Source organism: Alosa pseudoharengus, unplaced genomic scaffold, assembly GCF_046254945.1.
Source record: "Alosa pseudoharengus isolate Yale_2024_CS ecotype anadromous, Long Island Sound unplaced genomic scaffold, YU_APseudo_1.1 YU_APseudo_1.1_scf_14, whole genome shotgun sequence".
Classification (NCBI taxonomy): Eukaryota; Metazoa; Chordata; class Actinopteri; order Clupeiformes; family Clupeidae; genus Alosa; species Alosa pseudoharengus.
In genome coordinates this window covers 3920394-3937893 of record NW_027468609.1, presented here as the reverse complement: position 1 = coordinate 3937893, position 17500 = coordinate 3920394, and the positions used below count along the sequence as shown (strand labels likewise).

The 17500-nt window shown below is 44.3% G+C and overlaps 1 protein-coding gene across 1 annotated transcript in view; it reads right to left on the bottom strand.

Moving 5' to 3' along the window:
- bmp1b (bone morphogenetic protein 1b) overlaps positions 1–17500 on the bottom strand; it is a 69193-nt gene that overhangs the window by 12860 nt on the left and 38833 nt on the right. The window contains exons 9-15 of the mRNA XM_076283147.1: positions 15604–15706; positions 15025–15141; positions 10337–10482; positions 8206–8401; positions 6766–6891; positions 5255–5415; positions 1657–1837 (exon numbers count right to left, since the gene is read on the bottom strand). Coding sequence (XP_076139262.1) covers positions 1657–1837; positions 5255–5415; positions 6766–6891; positions 8206–8401; positions 10337–10482; positions 15025–15141; positions 15604–15706 — 1030 coding nt within the window. The remainder of the gene's footprint in view (positions 1–1656; positions 1838–5254; positions 5416–6765; positions 6892–8205; positions 8402–10336; positions 10483–15024; positions 15142–15603; positions 15707–17500) is intronic.

The following is a 17500-nucleotide window of genomic DNA, read 5'->3' as shown; positions in this document are numbered from 1 at the left end:
CTCCTGACTTCCAGTTGAGTTGCGGAAATCGGACCTGGGACAAATCTGTAAACCGGTGATAAAACAGCATTGCTAGCAGAGCTGAAACCTCTATCAGGAGCAGATCTGGCCCACAGTCAGATACCCTATATGTCCACTACAGGTGGATCTAAAGGCTTTTATGCTGATCCGGCCCAAAGGAAATTGCTATCTGGGTAGTGAAAACAATTTACTGTGTACTGTTTTATCGTTGACTATGACACCACGGTGAAGTTTCATTTTGCCAATGAGTTCAAATAATAGACGAGTGCAGATGTGTGTAGGCTTTACTTGTCGGGCGCTTGGTGCAAAAAGGCGGATATTATGTTTCTTAATCAGTCATGGGTGTGTTTTGGGCGTAACATCCTTTAAACTAAAATGAAAATGACATCTGTCATTCCTTTTAACAGCAAGCAGCGCAACTTCAGGGCATCAGTATTTTGATAGTCAGCGGTGCATTTGAAGGAATCTCATTGCACGCGAAACCGTATGGAACAGGTATTCCACTAAACCCTGTTTAACTAAAACCTGTTTGTGACTAGCAGACTTTGTGACTAAAACCTGTTTGTGCTACATGCATCTGCACTCGTCTAGTATTTGAAACCATCGAAAACCTAGCCTGAAAAAAAGCAACACTTAGCCCAATAATGTTCGAATGACTGAATAAAAAAACCTAAGGACATTTATCCTGCAGTGCAGAGGAGTTGCTGCTTACATCTCATGACAGTGCGTCTTCAGCTGTGCTTCATATGCGCCTTTTGCTATAGACCAGGTTTTTCTTGGTCAGTGGCGTAATGCTTTTTGGGCAGCCGTGGCCTACTGGTTAGGGGGAAGTGGTTGAGCACTGCTCTTCCATGCCCATATCTACGGCTGAAGTGCCCTTGAGCAAGGCACCTAACCCCTCACTGCTCCCTGAGCGCCGCTGTAGCAAGGCAGCTTACTGCTCCGGGTTAGTGTGTGCTTCACCTCACTGTGTGTTCACTGTGTACTCTGTGTGTTCACTAATTCATGGATGGGATAAATGCAGAGACCAAAATCCTTGTATACGGAAGTATACTTGTCCTATAAACCTGATTTACATTTTTACATTTACAGATGGTGTAAGATAGCAAAATTTGAGTGTAAGATAGGAATAAGCTTTGTGTTGTGATAATAATGCGCTTTGCGCTGCATTCCAGATCGCCAAGATAGTGCCCTTATTGACTGAATCTCTCACACACACACACCCAGATAGCAAGAGGCTGGCAGACCACTGTCAGTCTATTGGGGGCATAGCTGGCGGTCCGCTGGCATTTTGCTCATTGGTTCTCTGGCGGTCCACTGGCGGGTTGCAGACAAATTGCCCAATATTTTGTCACTATTGGTCTAAAATCTTTTTAATTTCTTCAGTTATACTCCATATATCATTTTATTAACTTTTCTTAATATTCATGACTAGTTAAATTTAAAGAGATGGTGGTCCAACGGCGGACCACAAGTGGCACGCCACCGGCGGCATACCACCAGCGGTCCGCTATCTGCCAATCTGATTTTGCTATCTGGGCACACACACACACATAGAAACATTCTCTCACTCACACACACACACAAACAAACACACACACTGTGCACTGCTCAGGTCTCAAGCTGTCGGCTCACCAGAGAAGAACTGAGCCTTGAAGCCCTTTTTGGAGACGGTGTTGTCAGTCTTGAACTCGATGTGCATGCTGTTGGACTGCGAGGTGATCCGCTCCGGCTTCTCACTGCCACAGAACTTGCCGTGGAGCTTCGAGTCCGACGTCTGCCCACTCCGCACCTCCACATAGTCATACTTACACACCTGAGAGCCCAAACACACACACACACACACACACACACACACACACACACACACACACACACACAAAGGAGGCTTACAGAATGGTTTTGAATGTGTGTGTTTGAATATGTGAGTTTGTGTATGTACTGTATGTGTGTGGGCTTGTGGAAGTAGTACTTATTGCTGTATTAACATGTCCTAGTCACATCCTAGTCACGTCCTAGTCATGTCCTAGTCATATCCTAGTCGTGTCCTAGTCACATCCTTGTCGTGTCCTAGTCATGTCCTATTCGTGTCCTAGTCATATCCTAGTCATGTCCTAGTTGTGTCCTAATCATGTCCTAGTCGTGTCCTAGTCATATCCTAGTCATGTCCTAGTCGTGTCCTAGTCATGTCCTAGTCATATCCTAGTCATGTCCTAGTTGTGTCCTAATCATGTCCTAGTCATATCCTAGTCATGTCCTAGTCGTGTCCTAGTCATGTCCTAGTCGTGTCCTAGTCATATCCTAATTGTGTCCTAGCTGTGTCCTAGTCATATCCTAATTGTGTCCTAGTCGTGTCCTAGTCATGTCCTAGTCTTGCCTAGTCATATCCTAATCATGTCCTAGTCATATCTTAGTCGCCCTATACCTTAACTGTTCCCTTTTTTGTAAGTGGCTATAGATGAAAACATCAGCTAAATTACTAAATGTAAATGATTACTTTGAATGAATGAACTTTGAACTCCCCTTTTCATCCCCCACTCTGCATCATGTGCCTATGCTGCATGTGTGCTAATATGCTAATCCATCATGCGCCTATGCTGCATGTGTGCTCATATGCTAATCCTGCTAATTCCTAACCAGGAAAGCAGATGACCCCCACAGAAAGCAGATGACCCCCACATAAAGCAGATGACCTCTACAAGAAGGTTTCCTTTGGCCTTAGGGCTTACTCTAGGGGGGTCAAGTTAAAGCTGACATCCTGAAAGTCAAGTGCTTTGAGAGATACATATGTCACGGCGCTATAGAAAGTGGCAAAGGTTTTTTAATGTATAAAAATGTATCAATCTCAACTTTTAGGCCACTTCATAAGACAGAACCCAGAAAAAGGACCAGAGCACATGATTAGTTCTAGCAAGTTTTTACTGGAAGTCACCAGCACCTTTTTCTGGGTTCAGCCTTATGAAGTGGCCCGAAAGTTGAGATTGATCTAAGGTCCTGCTAACGGGCTAGTGCGCAAGACACCAGTGTTGTAGTCAAGTCACTATGCCTCGAGTCCGAGTCCAGGTTCGAGTCCTCAGTGTTCAAGTCCGAGTCAAGTCCAAGTCATTAAAAAAAAAATTCCAAATCAATCCGAGTCGAGTCCACTACTCATCCGAGTCAAGTCCGAGTCGAGTCACTATTGATCCACGTCAAGTCCGAGTCGAGTCCCTATTGATCAAGTCGAGTCCAAGTCCAGCACTAAAGTAAGCATAGCCTACATGTCGTTCCATTTTTTTCCATTGCAGATGAAATCCTTAAAAGCAAAACGGACAATCTTCTGTCTCCAAGCAGGGGTGCCATCACTTGTGTGAAAGTAGTATTGCCAAATTTCTTGCCAAACCCAATGTGTTGTATTTATTATATCGGAGAGAATACCATACCATAGCTATACCATAGCCTATAGGCCTACTCATAATAAATGAGCAATCCGCATCCCAATCACACAGGCCATTAAGTCACATTATGCTGTTACTGACTGCTGACAATTGTATAGGCAGTGTTGTAGAAGTTCATACTTCACAAGAGCTAGATGAACGTTGGAGTAGGCCTATTTTATAAGAGGTAGTGTGGATCATAAAAGGGCATTTTTTTAAATTCTGGCTGTTAAATAGCCTACACAATTTAGCGCAGTTTGGGAGGGACAGAAACAGAGCAGGGCCCGTCTTGGTAGCTTCTTTCTGACTCCCGTGACGTGAACACTGGCTACCGGCAACTGCATAATTATGTTATCACTTCACTGACACTATGGAGACATATTTCACGTCAACAATAGAGATGAAAACTATCTTTAGGTTAACGAAGATGTAGATCATCTGCCTTATTAATTTATTTGTGCAACAGGCCACGTTCATTTCAGCGAGATGAAATAAATGTTTTTTTAAGCTGCCATCGCCATACTATTTGCTACGATATTCACCTGTTAGAAATAGAACACATTGCTATTTCCTTTTTTTTCGTGCAGTGGATTAGGCTATCAAATCGCTCGTTTCAACAGTAACAGTAATCCAGTTCATTCGTGGTTTTAAATATAGTTGTTTCTGGCCTACCCACGAGAGGTTCAGTTTGTCAGTTTCACTTGTGCAGACACGTAGGCCTACATTGACACTATATGGACACTCTACTAGGCAATTTAATGTTATGCTTCTATATTTTATGACACCAAAATTAAGAAGTAGCCTATGCTATATCTTGATCGGGAAAACGTTTAGTTTATTTTTCTTTCATCCGATAATAGCCTGCTGCAAATTAACAGACAGTTCTAAGCACGGCAGGGCACGCCCCGAATGAAAATGAATGAATGGAACCTCGCTTCTCGCGTCAGTCAGGGAAAACACTGTTCACCAAGTCAAGATGATCAGCTATCCAGCAGCAGTGTGTGTTATTTAGCCTGGGCTGAGTGTAATCTTAGGTAATGTTATGTCATGTATGAGAACTAATATTGCCTGGCAATTGCCTACTACATTGAAATAGCGGCGGCCATATCTCCAGACATTTTGGTGTTAAAGTTAACGTTAGTTTGCTTTGCATGTGAACATGATGTGACTTGCGATGTAGCCTACGACACGAAGCAGTAGCCTAACATTCCCTTGAACTAAAATTAGTATAACGAATAATTTAGATATTAAAATCATATAGCAAATTATAGCCTAATGACATACTACAATTATAGCCTTATGATATATAAAAAAAAAAAGTAGAGTCCTCGACGAGTCATTGCGAGTGCGAATGCACGAGTCCGAGTCCAAGTTCGAGTCATCAGTGCTCAAGTCCAAGTCAAGTCACGAGTCTCTAAATTTAGCTATTGACTCGGACTCGAGTTCGAGTCTCGGACTCGAGTACTACAACACTGCAAGACACCCACTTCATTGTATAAAAATGTATGTAATGTGTCTGTGTGTCTGTGTTTTCTGAATAGACCCCGAATCTGGCAATAAAGATGATGATGATGATGATGATGATGACAAAAAAGATAATGATAAATAAATTAGAATAGAACTCTTAATTGAACTGAATTGAATTATGTTAGGCCCTACATAATTAGAAAAGAACTGAATTAAACATTTAATTAAATAGTATTGAATCGTATTAAATGGTAATTAAATAATATTACATTATGTAATGCCACTATCAACTAAATTGAAAGTGAATGGATTGGATTGAATTGAATGATGATCAGTCCCACCCCCCTGCTCACGTCGCTGCCCTCTGTCTCAAAGGCCTCGAACAGCAGGGTGATGCGGTGCTGGGGGGGGGCCTCCAGCTGCCACACGCAGTTCTTGTTGGGGGGGTACTCTCTGGGCCAGCCAGGGCTCGACAGGGAGCCGTTCAGCTTGGTGATGAGGCCACCACAAGCAGCTGCTGGGGGGAGAGACAAACACTGCCTTCAGGTACAGCAGCAGTTTTTGTGTGTGTGTGTGTGTGTGTGTGTGTGTGAGTATAATAATAATAATAATAATAATAAGTTTATAGCCTGGCTGCAGAGTTTTGAATATATTGTAGTCTTTGAAGGGTTTTAGTGGGGAGACCAAGGAAAAGTGAGTTGCAGTAATCTAAACGGGACATAATCAAAGAGTGAACCAAAGTCTGTGCATCACTAGCAGAGAGGAAGGGTCGGAGGCGTGTAATGTTACGGAGGTGAAAAAAAGCAATCTTAGTGAGTGATTTGATATGAGGATCAAAGCTAAGGGTGGAGTCAAGCTGAATGCCAAGGTTTTTAACAACAGGGGTGGAGTGGACAGATGAGCCATCAATGTTGAGAGTGAGATGGGGAGATTTGGTGAGGATGCTTTTAGGGCCAATCAGCAGAATTTCGGTTTTGTCTGTGTTGAGCTTGTGTTCAGTCAGTGAGGGAGTGTGGTGGGGGGTCAGAGGGAGGGAGTGGTAAGATAGAGTTGGATGTCATCTGCATAGCAGTGGAAGTTGAGACCGTGTATGTGTGGGGGTGGGTGTGTGTGTGTGTGTTTGTGTGTGTGTGTGTGTAAGTATGTGTGTGTGTGTGTGTGTGTGTGTGTGTATGTGTGTGTGTGAGTATGTGTGTGTGAGTATGTGTGTGTGTGAGTGTGTGTGTGTGTGTGTGTGTGTGTGTGTGTGTGTGTGTGTGTGTGTGTGAGTAATTACAGCTGTTTAAAGCCATACGTGAACGGTGCGCTAGAATTAAACTAAAGGTAACTTTAGCCTTTATAGGGCTGTATGAAGTTGTCCAAATGAATAGGTCGTTGGTAGGCGTTGTTGTTAAGATATTGCATGTGGATATTGTTAGTACTATGTAGGCCACTTTTTAACTGATCAATGCACGAATCTAACCGGGAAACGGACAAATATTATCAACGCGTTGAAAGTTTCGTTGGGGGGGGGGGGGGAGTGGTCTGTAGGTGGGTGTGCGTACCACAGCATTCATTCCTGCAGGCGCCCCTGTGTGTGTGTGTGTGTGTGTGTGTGCGTATGTGTGTGTGTGTGTGTGTGTACAGGGGGCAGTGCTGTGGGGCAGTGTGTGTGTGTGTGTGTGTGTGTGTTTGTGTGTGTGTGTATATGTGTGTGTGTGTACAGGGGGCAGTGCTGTGGGGCAGTGTGTGTGTGTGTGTGTGTGTGTGTTTGTGTGTGTGTGTATATGTGTGTGTGTGTACAGGGGGCAGTGCTGTGGGGCAGTGTGTGTGTGTGTGTGTGTGTGTGTGTGTGTGTGAGAGAGAGGATACACACTGCACTCACCCTCGCAGCTCCTCTTGTCTTGCGCGAGCTCAAAGCCGGGGTCACAGGCGCAGTGGTAGCCGCCCAGGGTGTTTAGGCAGCGCTGCTCGCACTCTCCCCGCTCAGGGCGTGCACACTCATCGATCTCTGCAAGGGCACAAGGTCAGGGAGAAGGTCAAGAGGTCACATGGACCTTGCACTAGGTATGGTGAAGGGTATGTGATAAAAATAAAAATCTGCCCGTCTCTTTTTTCAAAAGATGATTTATTTATTCCTCTTTTTAGTCAACTTTAGCAACTTATGAGCACAACTGTATCTATTTATCTGATAGACAGATAGATAGATATATAGGTAGATAAGGAGAGAGATAGATAGCTAGATAGATAGATATATACATAGATAGATAGATATATACATAGATATATAGGGAGAGAGATAGATAGATAGATAGATAGATAGATAGATAGATAGGGAGAGAGATAGATAGATACTGTAGATAGATATAGATAGATAGATAGATAGATAGATAGTTAGATAGATAGATAGATAGATAGATAGAGAGATAGATAGAACAATAAAAAAAATGAACAGAGATACGTAGAGAGAGACCAACAGACAGACTCTTTTCTGAAATGTTTTAAGGACATTGTTCTAAGGATAGCTTAATTGAAGGTGATTTCAGGACACGGTTCTACGGATAACTGTGAATGCATTTCACATTTCATCACCCATCACCATTTCATCTCCATCAAGAGTCCAAGTGAGAATTTCAGCATGGGGTCTGCTGTTGCATTTCAGCATGGGGTCTGCTGTTGCATTTCAGCATGAGGCCTGCTGTTGTGAAAATGTCACACACGCCTTTGAGCGTGCGGGACGGCACCCTGCAATCATTTAGCCAGAGAGCCAAAGCATCCACCAATTACTCGCTCGGGCTAAATGGTGCATTTTGTATTTCGTTTCTTGTCTGATGAGTCTAATCCATTACAGGCAGGCTGCACGGGGCACGTAAAAACGTAAACGTAAAAATAGACGTTTTAGAATACCGGTCTATTTTGTTTTTAATGTACGCACTGCTATCACATCTGGTGTAGCCAGTTCCATTTATTACAGTGAAAGCTAATTGTTGCAGCAGACGCTCTGTGAATAGAACGTTTCAGTTACGTGCCCGGTATAGTGTAAGTTAAGTTACAAGTATAACACCTGTTACATTTCCAATCAAATTCACACAACTGTTCTTCACAGGGTGCATTTAAGAAAAACTTGTTGCTCTGTAAATGGGACACAAACAAGGTAGCTCAGACCATCCCATACACCATCCCATCCAATCAACAGGTTGCTACGGCAGCAACAAGAGAGCAAACGTGTGCACCTTTAAAATCGATCAACAACATCACACCAAAACCACAGACTTCACCTTTAAAATCGATCTGTGATGCCAGTTACTGATTGCTGCCCTCTTACCCTTGAAGAAACTGGCTGAGAATCCGGCCTTGTTGACTGAGCCGTCTGAGACGAACTTGAGCCACAGCTGGTTGGAGCTGGTCTTGATGTCATCCGGCTTCTGATAGCCGCAGAAGCGTCCGAGCAGGGGGCTGGCCTCCGAGTGTCCATCCCGCACCTCCAGGTAGTCATAGGCACAGCTGTCGTGCCTCTCGATCTGTGGCGCCAGGAGGAGCGTGATGAGAGAGCGAGAGAGCGACAGAGGGAGTGAGCGAGCACAACATACTCATCTGTGAACTTGTTGGGCTACGAGCAGTGAGATGAGAGTGAACTATGAGCAGTGAGATGAGACTGAACTAGGAGCAGTGAGATGAGAGTGAGCTAGGAGCAGTGAGATGAGAGTGAACTAGGAGCAGTGAGATGAGAGTGAGCTAGGAGCAGTGAGATGAGAGTGAACTAGGAGCAGTGAGATGAGAGTGAACTAGGAGCAGTGAGATGAGAGTGAACTAGGAGCAGTGAGATGAGACTGAACTAGGAGCCGTGACATGAGAGTGAACTAGGAGCCGTGACATGAGAGTGAACTACAGTACGAGCAGTGAGATGAGACTGCCACCCCTAAACACACGGCACTGCCACCCCTAAACACACCCCTAAACACACGGCACTGCCACCCCTAAACAGACCCCTAAACACACGGCACTGCCACCCCTAAACACACCCCTAAACACACCCCTAAACACACTGTACTGCCACCCCTAAACACACCCCTAAACACACGGCACTGCCACCCCTAAACACACCCCTAAACACACCCCTAAACACACGGCACTGCCACCCCTAAACACACCCCTAAACACACGGCACTGCCACCCCTAAACACACGGCACTGTCACCCCTAAACACACGGTACTGTCACCCCTAAACACACCCCTAAACACACAGCACTGCCACCCCTAAACACACCCCTAAACACACGGCACTGCCACCCCTAAACACATGGCACTGCCACCCCTAAACACACAGCACTGCCACCCCTAAACACACCCCTAAACACACGGTACTGTCACCCCTAAACACACCCCTAAACACACGGTACTGCCACCCCTAAACACACCCCTAAACACACGGCACTGCCACCCCTAAACACACCCCTAAACACATGGCACTGCCACCCCTAAACACACAGCACTGCCACCCCTAAACACACCCCTAAACACACAGCACTGCCACCCCTAAACACACCCCTAAACACACAGCACTGCCACCCCTAAACACACAGCACTGCCACCCCTAAACACACCCCTAAACACACAGCACTGCCACCCCTAAACACACCCCTAAACACACGGCACTGCCACCCCTAAACACACGGCACTGTCACCCCTAAACACACGGTACTGTCACCCCTAAACACACCCCTAAACACACAGCACTGCCACCCCTAAACACACCCCTAAACACACGGCACTGCCACCCCTAAACACATGGCACTGCCACCCCTAAACACACAGCACTGCCACCCCTAAACACACCCCTAAACACACGGTACTGTCACCCCTAAACACACCCCTAAACACACGGTACTGCCACCCCTAAACACACCCCTAAACACACGGCACTGCCACCCCTAAACACACCCCTAAACACATGGCACTGCCACCCCTAAACACACAGCACTGCCACCCCTAAACACACCCCTAAACACACGGCACTGCCACCCCTAAACACACCCCTAAACACACAGCACTGCCACCCCTAAACACACAGCACTGCCACCCCTAAACACACCCCTAAACACACAGCACTGCCACCCCTAAACACACGGCACTGCCACCCCTAAACACACAGCACTGCCACCCCTAAACACATGGCACTGCCACCCCTAAACACACAGCACTGCCACCCCTAAACACACCCCTAAACACACAGCACTGCCACCCCTAAACACACGGCACTGCCTTGGTCTTTGTCTTGGTCTGCTTACAATCTTGCTAATGACTTTGATTGTAGTGTGTTCAAAGCAGGTGAACAGGACAGAATATGGGACCACAGGACAGAATATGGGACCGCAGGACAGAATATGGGACCGCAGGACAGAACATGGGACAACAGGACAGAACATGGGACCACAGGACTTGTTGTGCTTTTCTACCTCAAAGGACTGAAAGCTGAGTCCGACGTGGAATCCCTCGGCGACGGTCACCTTCCACACACACACCTTATGGGGGCGGTAGTCATCAGGGTAGTTGGGCGACTGGATCTGGCCACTATCACGGCTGATTTCACCACCACAGATTGCTACAGGCACAAAAGGTTCAAGCGTCACTCTCCTAATATGGATTTCCAATATGTGTGTGTGTTTGTCTATGACAGTGTGTCTATGCCTGAGTGTGTGTGATTGTGGGCTCTATCTTCCGTGCCGGCGCAATTGACTTTGTATACTCGCGCGTTTGTCTTTCCTATTTTGCAGTCAGCGCATATTGGAATTTTCCCTCCACAGGTACATGCCTGTAAATTAGGGAATTCGATTGCGCCCACGGGGGCGGTTCAGCGAAAAGACGGGGCGTGTTCCGGCGCAAACGTTCACTGTTGATATTTTGCAGTTTCAGAAAACAATTCCGCCACAGACCAGGAACTCCCTGGTCTAAAGTCTGTGGCGAAAATGCAGATGCTATTTTTAAGGGCGCATGCATGACCACAGGCCTGCATGAATGAATGCGTTGCACACCAATCTACAGACACCCCCGTGCACAGACGGAAACATTCAAAGACTTTATAATATTTGTCCATTTCCCGGTTTTGTTCGTGCATTGGTGACCTACATATTTAGTAGCCTATATAGTACAACATCTACATGCAATATCTTTACAACAACGCCTAATTACGACCTATTAATCTGGACAACTTTATAGGCTACAGCCCTATAAAGGCTAAAGTTACTTTTAGTTTTGTTCCAATTTACCGTTTTGTAAGGTTTTAAGCACCATAATTTTGCCTACCTTGTTGTAGCCCATCTGAAATAACTCCAAGCTTTGCTATATATGTTCCCTCCATCCTTTCGTTATTTTCAAAAAACGTTTTATATCCATGATGGCCTTGAAGTCTTGAGTTAGTGAATTAGCTTAAATCAGCTTTTCATGTGCTGTTAACCAGCAACAGATAGTACAAGAAAGCAGCAAGTATGGTTACAATGTCTGTACAATTTCTGTAGTTGCTGCATCCATTCATTGTTATTCTCTCTCCTGCTCAAATAAATGTTGTGCGTGAATTAAGTTGATGATAACGTGTTTACAAACTCTGCTTTACAGAAAATATTGTAAATAGGCTACTGTCACGCAGTTAATGAGATACTGTGCAGAGTTGAAAGTTAGGTCAACTTAAACGAAGCCCTTGCTTGGCCGCCTGTGCTGCGCAACGCACACTTAGCTCCTCTCATCTATACAATGTAGTTCCCATTTCTGTAAACCATACATAATTTCAAAGAAAAATATTACCAGTCGAGGGAAATCAGTGTGGTGTCCATGTGAAAAAATAGGCATAAATCTAGCATACACATTTTCACGAATCACTGATGTGTTGATGACATAAATTAGGAAATGTTAGAGGACTTAAGGAGACGTGATGTTGAACTGCATGCCGATGCCATTTAACCCAAATGCCCCAGCGGCAGCACGGGAGAGAAGAGATTAACTGACAGATATGCATTGTCTATAGAGAGGTAATGTTAGATTACATTGTACATTGCAAATATATCACCATGCATTCATAACCTCGTGATTCAGTGAGAATGATCCCAAAACATCGGAAAGTATGTCTTTGTGACAATTCTGTATTACATTTTGTCAAGATGAAAAATCAATAGCTAACTGTTCCCAACTGAACAGTGATTATAGCGCTGTGAACGCTCCTGGCTGCGCCTGGCAAATACGCCACCATAATAGCAATCAGCTATGGAACAAGCATGCCTGTTGTTAAAGGGAATGTGAGATGACGCTCTGATTGGTTTATTGCACGTTACGCCCAAACCACACCCATGATTAATGTAGCTACTTCAGACAACCCCATTTTAGATTTGCGTCGGGCGCAACAGTCAAATATCCCGCCGGTAAAATAGCATCAGCGCCCGAGATCCGCCCACAAAGTGAATTGCGTTTTGCGCAAAGACACTTCCGTTTTAGACCATTAAAATAGGGCCCTGTGTGTGTGTGTGTGTGTGTATAAAATCAGGGGAAATAGGTATTGAATGTATTGCATTTTTTTTAGTAAGTATACTTCCACTGAGGCTATTCACATGAAATTTTCACCAGATATTAGTATTAACTAAGGCAATCCACCCATATAAAAAATCCAAACATTAAAGTCAATAAGTAGAGTTATGTGTAATAAAGTGGAATGACACAGTCACAGTATTCAGCAGTATTCAATTTTGGCCCATTCTTTTAAACAGATAGTCTTTAAGTCTGGGCCTTGATTTCCTCTCTCTGAAACCAATTACGTTTCCTTTGCTGAATGCTTTGGATCATTGTCCTGCTGGAAGGTCTAGCCATATCTCATCCTCATCATCCTGGTGGATGGCAAGATTCTCTCGGAAAAAATTACTCCATTCATCATTCCTTCAACTGTACAAAGTGCCCGTAAAAAAACAGCCCCACACCATGATGCCTCCACCTCCAAACCTCACTGTTGTATGGCATTTTTAGGGTGATGCACAGTGCCATTTCTCCTCCAAACATGGCGTGTAGTATGACATCCAAAAAGTTATATTTTGCTCTCTTCTGACCAGACTATATTCTCTCAGTATTTCATAGGCTTGTCCAAATAGATAGATAGATAGATAGATAGATAGATAGCACTTTATTCATCCCAGGAGGGAAATTCAAAATGTCCAGTGGCTTACAAAAACACAGCGACATATCAACACTTCCGCTGCTCCACTCATCATCATTCATACAGTGGTATAAAAATAGACACCGGATTGATAAATATATTAAGTGCATAAATAGAGATTTAAAATTAACTTTAAAATTGTCCATATCACAGCACAGTCCAGTCGGGTTGCTGAGGCAGATATAATGGGTGTATGTATGGTTATACGTGTGATTATGATTGTCCATATCACAGCACAGTCCAGTCGGGTTGCTGAGGCAGATATAATGGGTGTATGTATGGTTATATGTGTGATTGTGATTGAGACTCAGAAGGTATTGAACAGTCTTATAACGGTGGGAACAAAGCATTTTCTGAAACATTCTGTTCTGCAGCTCAGCAAATGTTGTGTAGCAAACTTTTAACAAGATTCAACATGTTTATCTTCAGCAATGGGGTCATGTGGGGTGAGCGTGTATAGAGGCCATGGCGGTGGAGTGCATTGCCTATGATTTTCTCTGTAACAATTGTACCTACTGCCTCCAAGACTTTCTGGAGCTTTCTCCGAGTGGTCCGGACTGGCTCTTGGGCTACTCTTCCGACCATCCTTCTGACTTCCTGGTCAGAAATCTTGCAAGGAGATCCTGTGCATGGCCGGTTGATGATGCAGTGATGTTCCTTTCACTTGCATATAATGGCCCCAATGCTGCTTACTGAAAGATTCTGAAGTTTTGAAGTGCATCTGTAACCAGTTCCATTGATATGTTTTGTAACAATAAAGTTGCGAAGGTGTTGTGAGAACTTTTTGCTTTTACCTATCATGAAATGTTTCTTGTGTGACACCTTGGTAACGAAAAACCCTTTTATAGTCCATCAATATGTACAAATCCAGCTTATATTAATTTGCACAGATAGGAGGGATAATTACTCTCTATCTACTCCAGCTTGTTCCTTGCCTTGGTGTACTTCTTTTTCTCAGCATGTTCAATACTTTTTATTTTTGTCATTCCACTTTCTTACACATAACTCTACTAATGGACTTTAATTTTTGGATTGTTTTATACAGTGGGGAAAATAAGTATTGAACACGTCAACATTTTTTTCAGTAAGTATACTTCCACTGAGGCTATTTGCATGAAATTCACCAGACATTGGTATTGACTTATGTAATCCACACATATAAAAGTGCACTATGGGCCCCACCAGTATAGTGTACTATGGAGTATAGTGCACTATGGGCTCCACCAGTATAGTGCACTATGGGCTCCACCAGTATAGTGCACTATGGGCTCCACCAGTATAGTGTACTATGGGCTCCACCAGGTCCAGTCCAGCTTTAACTCTGTGCATGTCCCTGCAGTCCAGATTGATATGAGACCCTCGGCAGCCTCACAGGCTGAGCTTTGTGTCTCTGATCCTTACACACATAGCTGTCTCTGATCCTTACACACATAGCTGTCTCTGATCCTTTGAGCACAAACATAGCCATCTCTGATCCTTTGAAGCTGCAGCACAAACATAGCTGTCTCTGATCCTTTAAGCACAAACATAGCTGTCTCTGATCCTTACAAACATAGCTGTCTCTGATCCTTACAAACATAGCTGCCTCTGATCCTTTGAAGCTGCAGTAGCAGACACTGTGAGTGACAGATTGGCACATCATCATCATAGACCATAATGCAACGGGGGTCAGTGTGATGGACAGCTCTGGTGTTGAGGAGCTCAGTTCCTTTGGGGGGATGGATAGATGGATGGACGGTGCAGAGGCAGGTATCCGTGTGTGTGTGTGTCGTAGTGTGTTACTTTCATATGTGATGGTGCAGAGGCAAGTATCTGTGTGTGTGTGTGTGTGTGTGTGTGTGTGTGTGTGTGTGTGTACAGTATGTGTTTCGTGGTATGTTACCTTCATAAGTGATGGTGCAGAGGCAAGTATCTGTGTGTGTGTGTGTGTGTGTGTGTGTGGCGGTGTATTACCTTCATAAGTGATGGCGAAGCCTTTTCCAACCCAGTTGCTGCTGCTGCGGAATTCTATCCAGAGTCGGCTATCAGTCGAGATAATAGCGTCAGGAAGAGTGTCTCCACAGAAACGGCCTGCAGTAAACACACCACGACACACACACACACACACACACACACACACACACACACACACACACACACACACACACACACACACACATACACATACACACACACACACACACACACACACACACACATACACACAAACAAACACACATATACACCCACACACACACATCCATGTAAATGCACAAAAACACAAACACACACCAAAAAAATTTAAATGTTTGGGCACACACACACACAAACAACATGCACACAAGCGAATAAACACTCAACTCAACTAAACAGATTGTTTGTAGTATGTGATTGCACCTTAGGGTACTACTACCAGAGTCAAGATGCACAGTTTGAAGCTGAATTATGATGAATTTGAAGACTGAGCATTTGTTTGTGTGTGTTCATGTGTGTGTGTGTGTGTGTGTGCGTGTGTGTGTGTGTGCGTGTGTGTGTGTGTGTGTGTGTGTGGACCTTTCAGAGGGGAATTTCTCCAGTGCCCATCTCGTATCTCCACATGATCATACCAGCACAAGTGACTCTTGTAGAGGTCCATAGATGTAAAGTTCAAAATGATCTGAGAGACAGAGAGAGAGAGAGAGAGAGAGAGAGAAAGAGGGGAGGAGAGAGCGAGAGAGAGAGAGAGAAAGAGGGGAGGAGAGAGCGAGAGAGAGAGAGAAAAAAAGAGAAGAGAAGACAGAGAAAGAAATGGCAATCACACATCTACTGATAATCCACTATCCTTCAAGGCCTGACTGACCTCAACCGGCGTTGACCACCAGACCCTGACATGGTTAACCGGCGACATCGCTGGATCATTTATCATTACCCTGTTGTCTGTAAGCCTCCAACTGAAACTTTTACAGACTAGTGTAGTTGCCTCTGAACTTATCCCTGAGCCACAGATTTGACTAGTGTAGATGCCCCCCCAGCCACAGATTTTATTAGTGTAGTTGCCCCTTCAGCCACAAAAAGCTCCAGCTACCCCCGACTGGGTCTCTCTCATTAGTCTGATTCATCTGAGAAGGAGCCAGGAGGAGCCGTTTGGAAATGCACGGTCTAGAAGAGCAGAGGGAGATCGCGTAAGTGTGTGTGTGTGTGTGTGTGTGTGTCACATAAGTGCTGCACATAACTAACCTGAAAAAAGAAACATAACAAGTTTCTAGCTGTTAGATTGATTTTGTTGGGCTTTGATTTCAACATCTTGCACCTCCAATATAGTGTGAAGGCATTAAAGCCATGGGCGGACTGGCCATCTGGCATACCGGGCATTTTCCCGGTGGGCCGACGCACCTTTTGGGCCGATAGAATAGGCTATATATAATTTAATCATTTTGGCCAAGGATCGGCCCAAAGGAAGGACAACCAGCGGCCCATTGGTTACATTTCCATATTGACACTCGACTGATCAAATAACAGTTCACGTCAGGCCCACCCCTCGCATTTTGGCTCAGAGCCAGGATTCTGTGAGTGCATCAAAAGTTAATCGAAGTTGCCTACACAAAATTGCGGCGGGTGAGTAGTGACAAATTAGTGCAAAAGTAACACCAATGTAGAAGCTTCAAAAATACAATATTGCAAGTAGGCTAGCATATGTCAGCAACATGTTGAAGTTCGTTGAGTTTGAACGAGGATGTAAGCAAGCATAGGCTACAGAGCAAGGGACAGTGAGCAGGTGGTGGAGCCTAGTTGAGGCTACATGATAAGAACTCAGTGGTGGAGCAGGTAGGCTATGTGTGACATGCCATGCTGACGATGATGATTATGATGACTTATTAATTGCGATAAGGTAGCCTAATGATAACGTAAGGCCGTGCTGTGATTATAATAACAAATAGCGCAACTTGAATGTTCTAAATGAATTTGCAAACCCGGACAGCAATAGAGTGTCAAATCGATGTTAATTGTTGGTCAGATTGATCAGTTTCCGTCAGACGCCCAAAATTCAACATCGATGGCATGAGTGGTGGTTGGTCTCTCAAAGTAGAGCGTCGAAAGGGTTCTATCTTGGAAGGGTTATCATGGTAAAGATGGGCTAAAAGACTGTAGACTGACGGACATGTAGGCTACAAAACATCAAGTCATATTTATGCACAAGCCAACTAATATACAGTAACCTATACGACAGGCTACTGGAAGACATTAAAGATAATTAGTTAATGTAGCTATAATGTTCCAAAATGTACCAGCAATGTAGTTTAGCCTACAGGAATAAAATATTTCCAGCAACAGCCCTGTTTATTTCGTGTTGTTTTAGTTGTCCTACAGTGATAACTGGTATAAATTACATTAATGTCTAAGACAATCTGGGTAATTTAACTCTTTACACATAGGCTTCAGTAATGTTTGGTGCTGCTGTCAATTGTAGCCT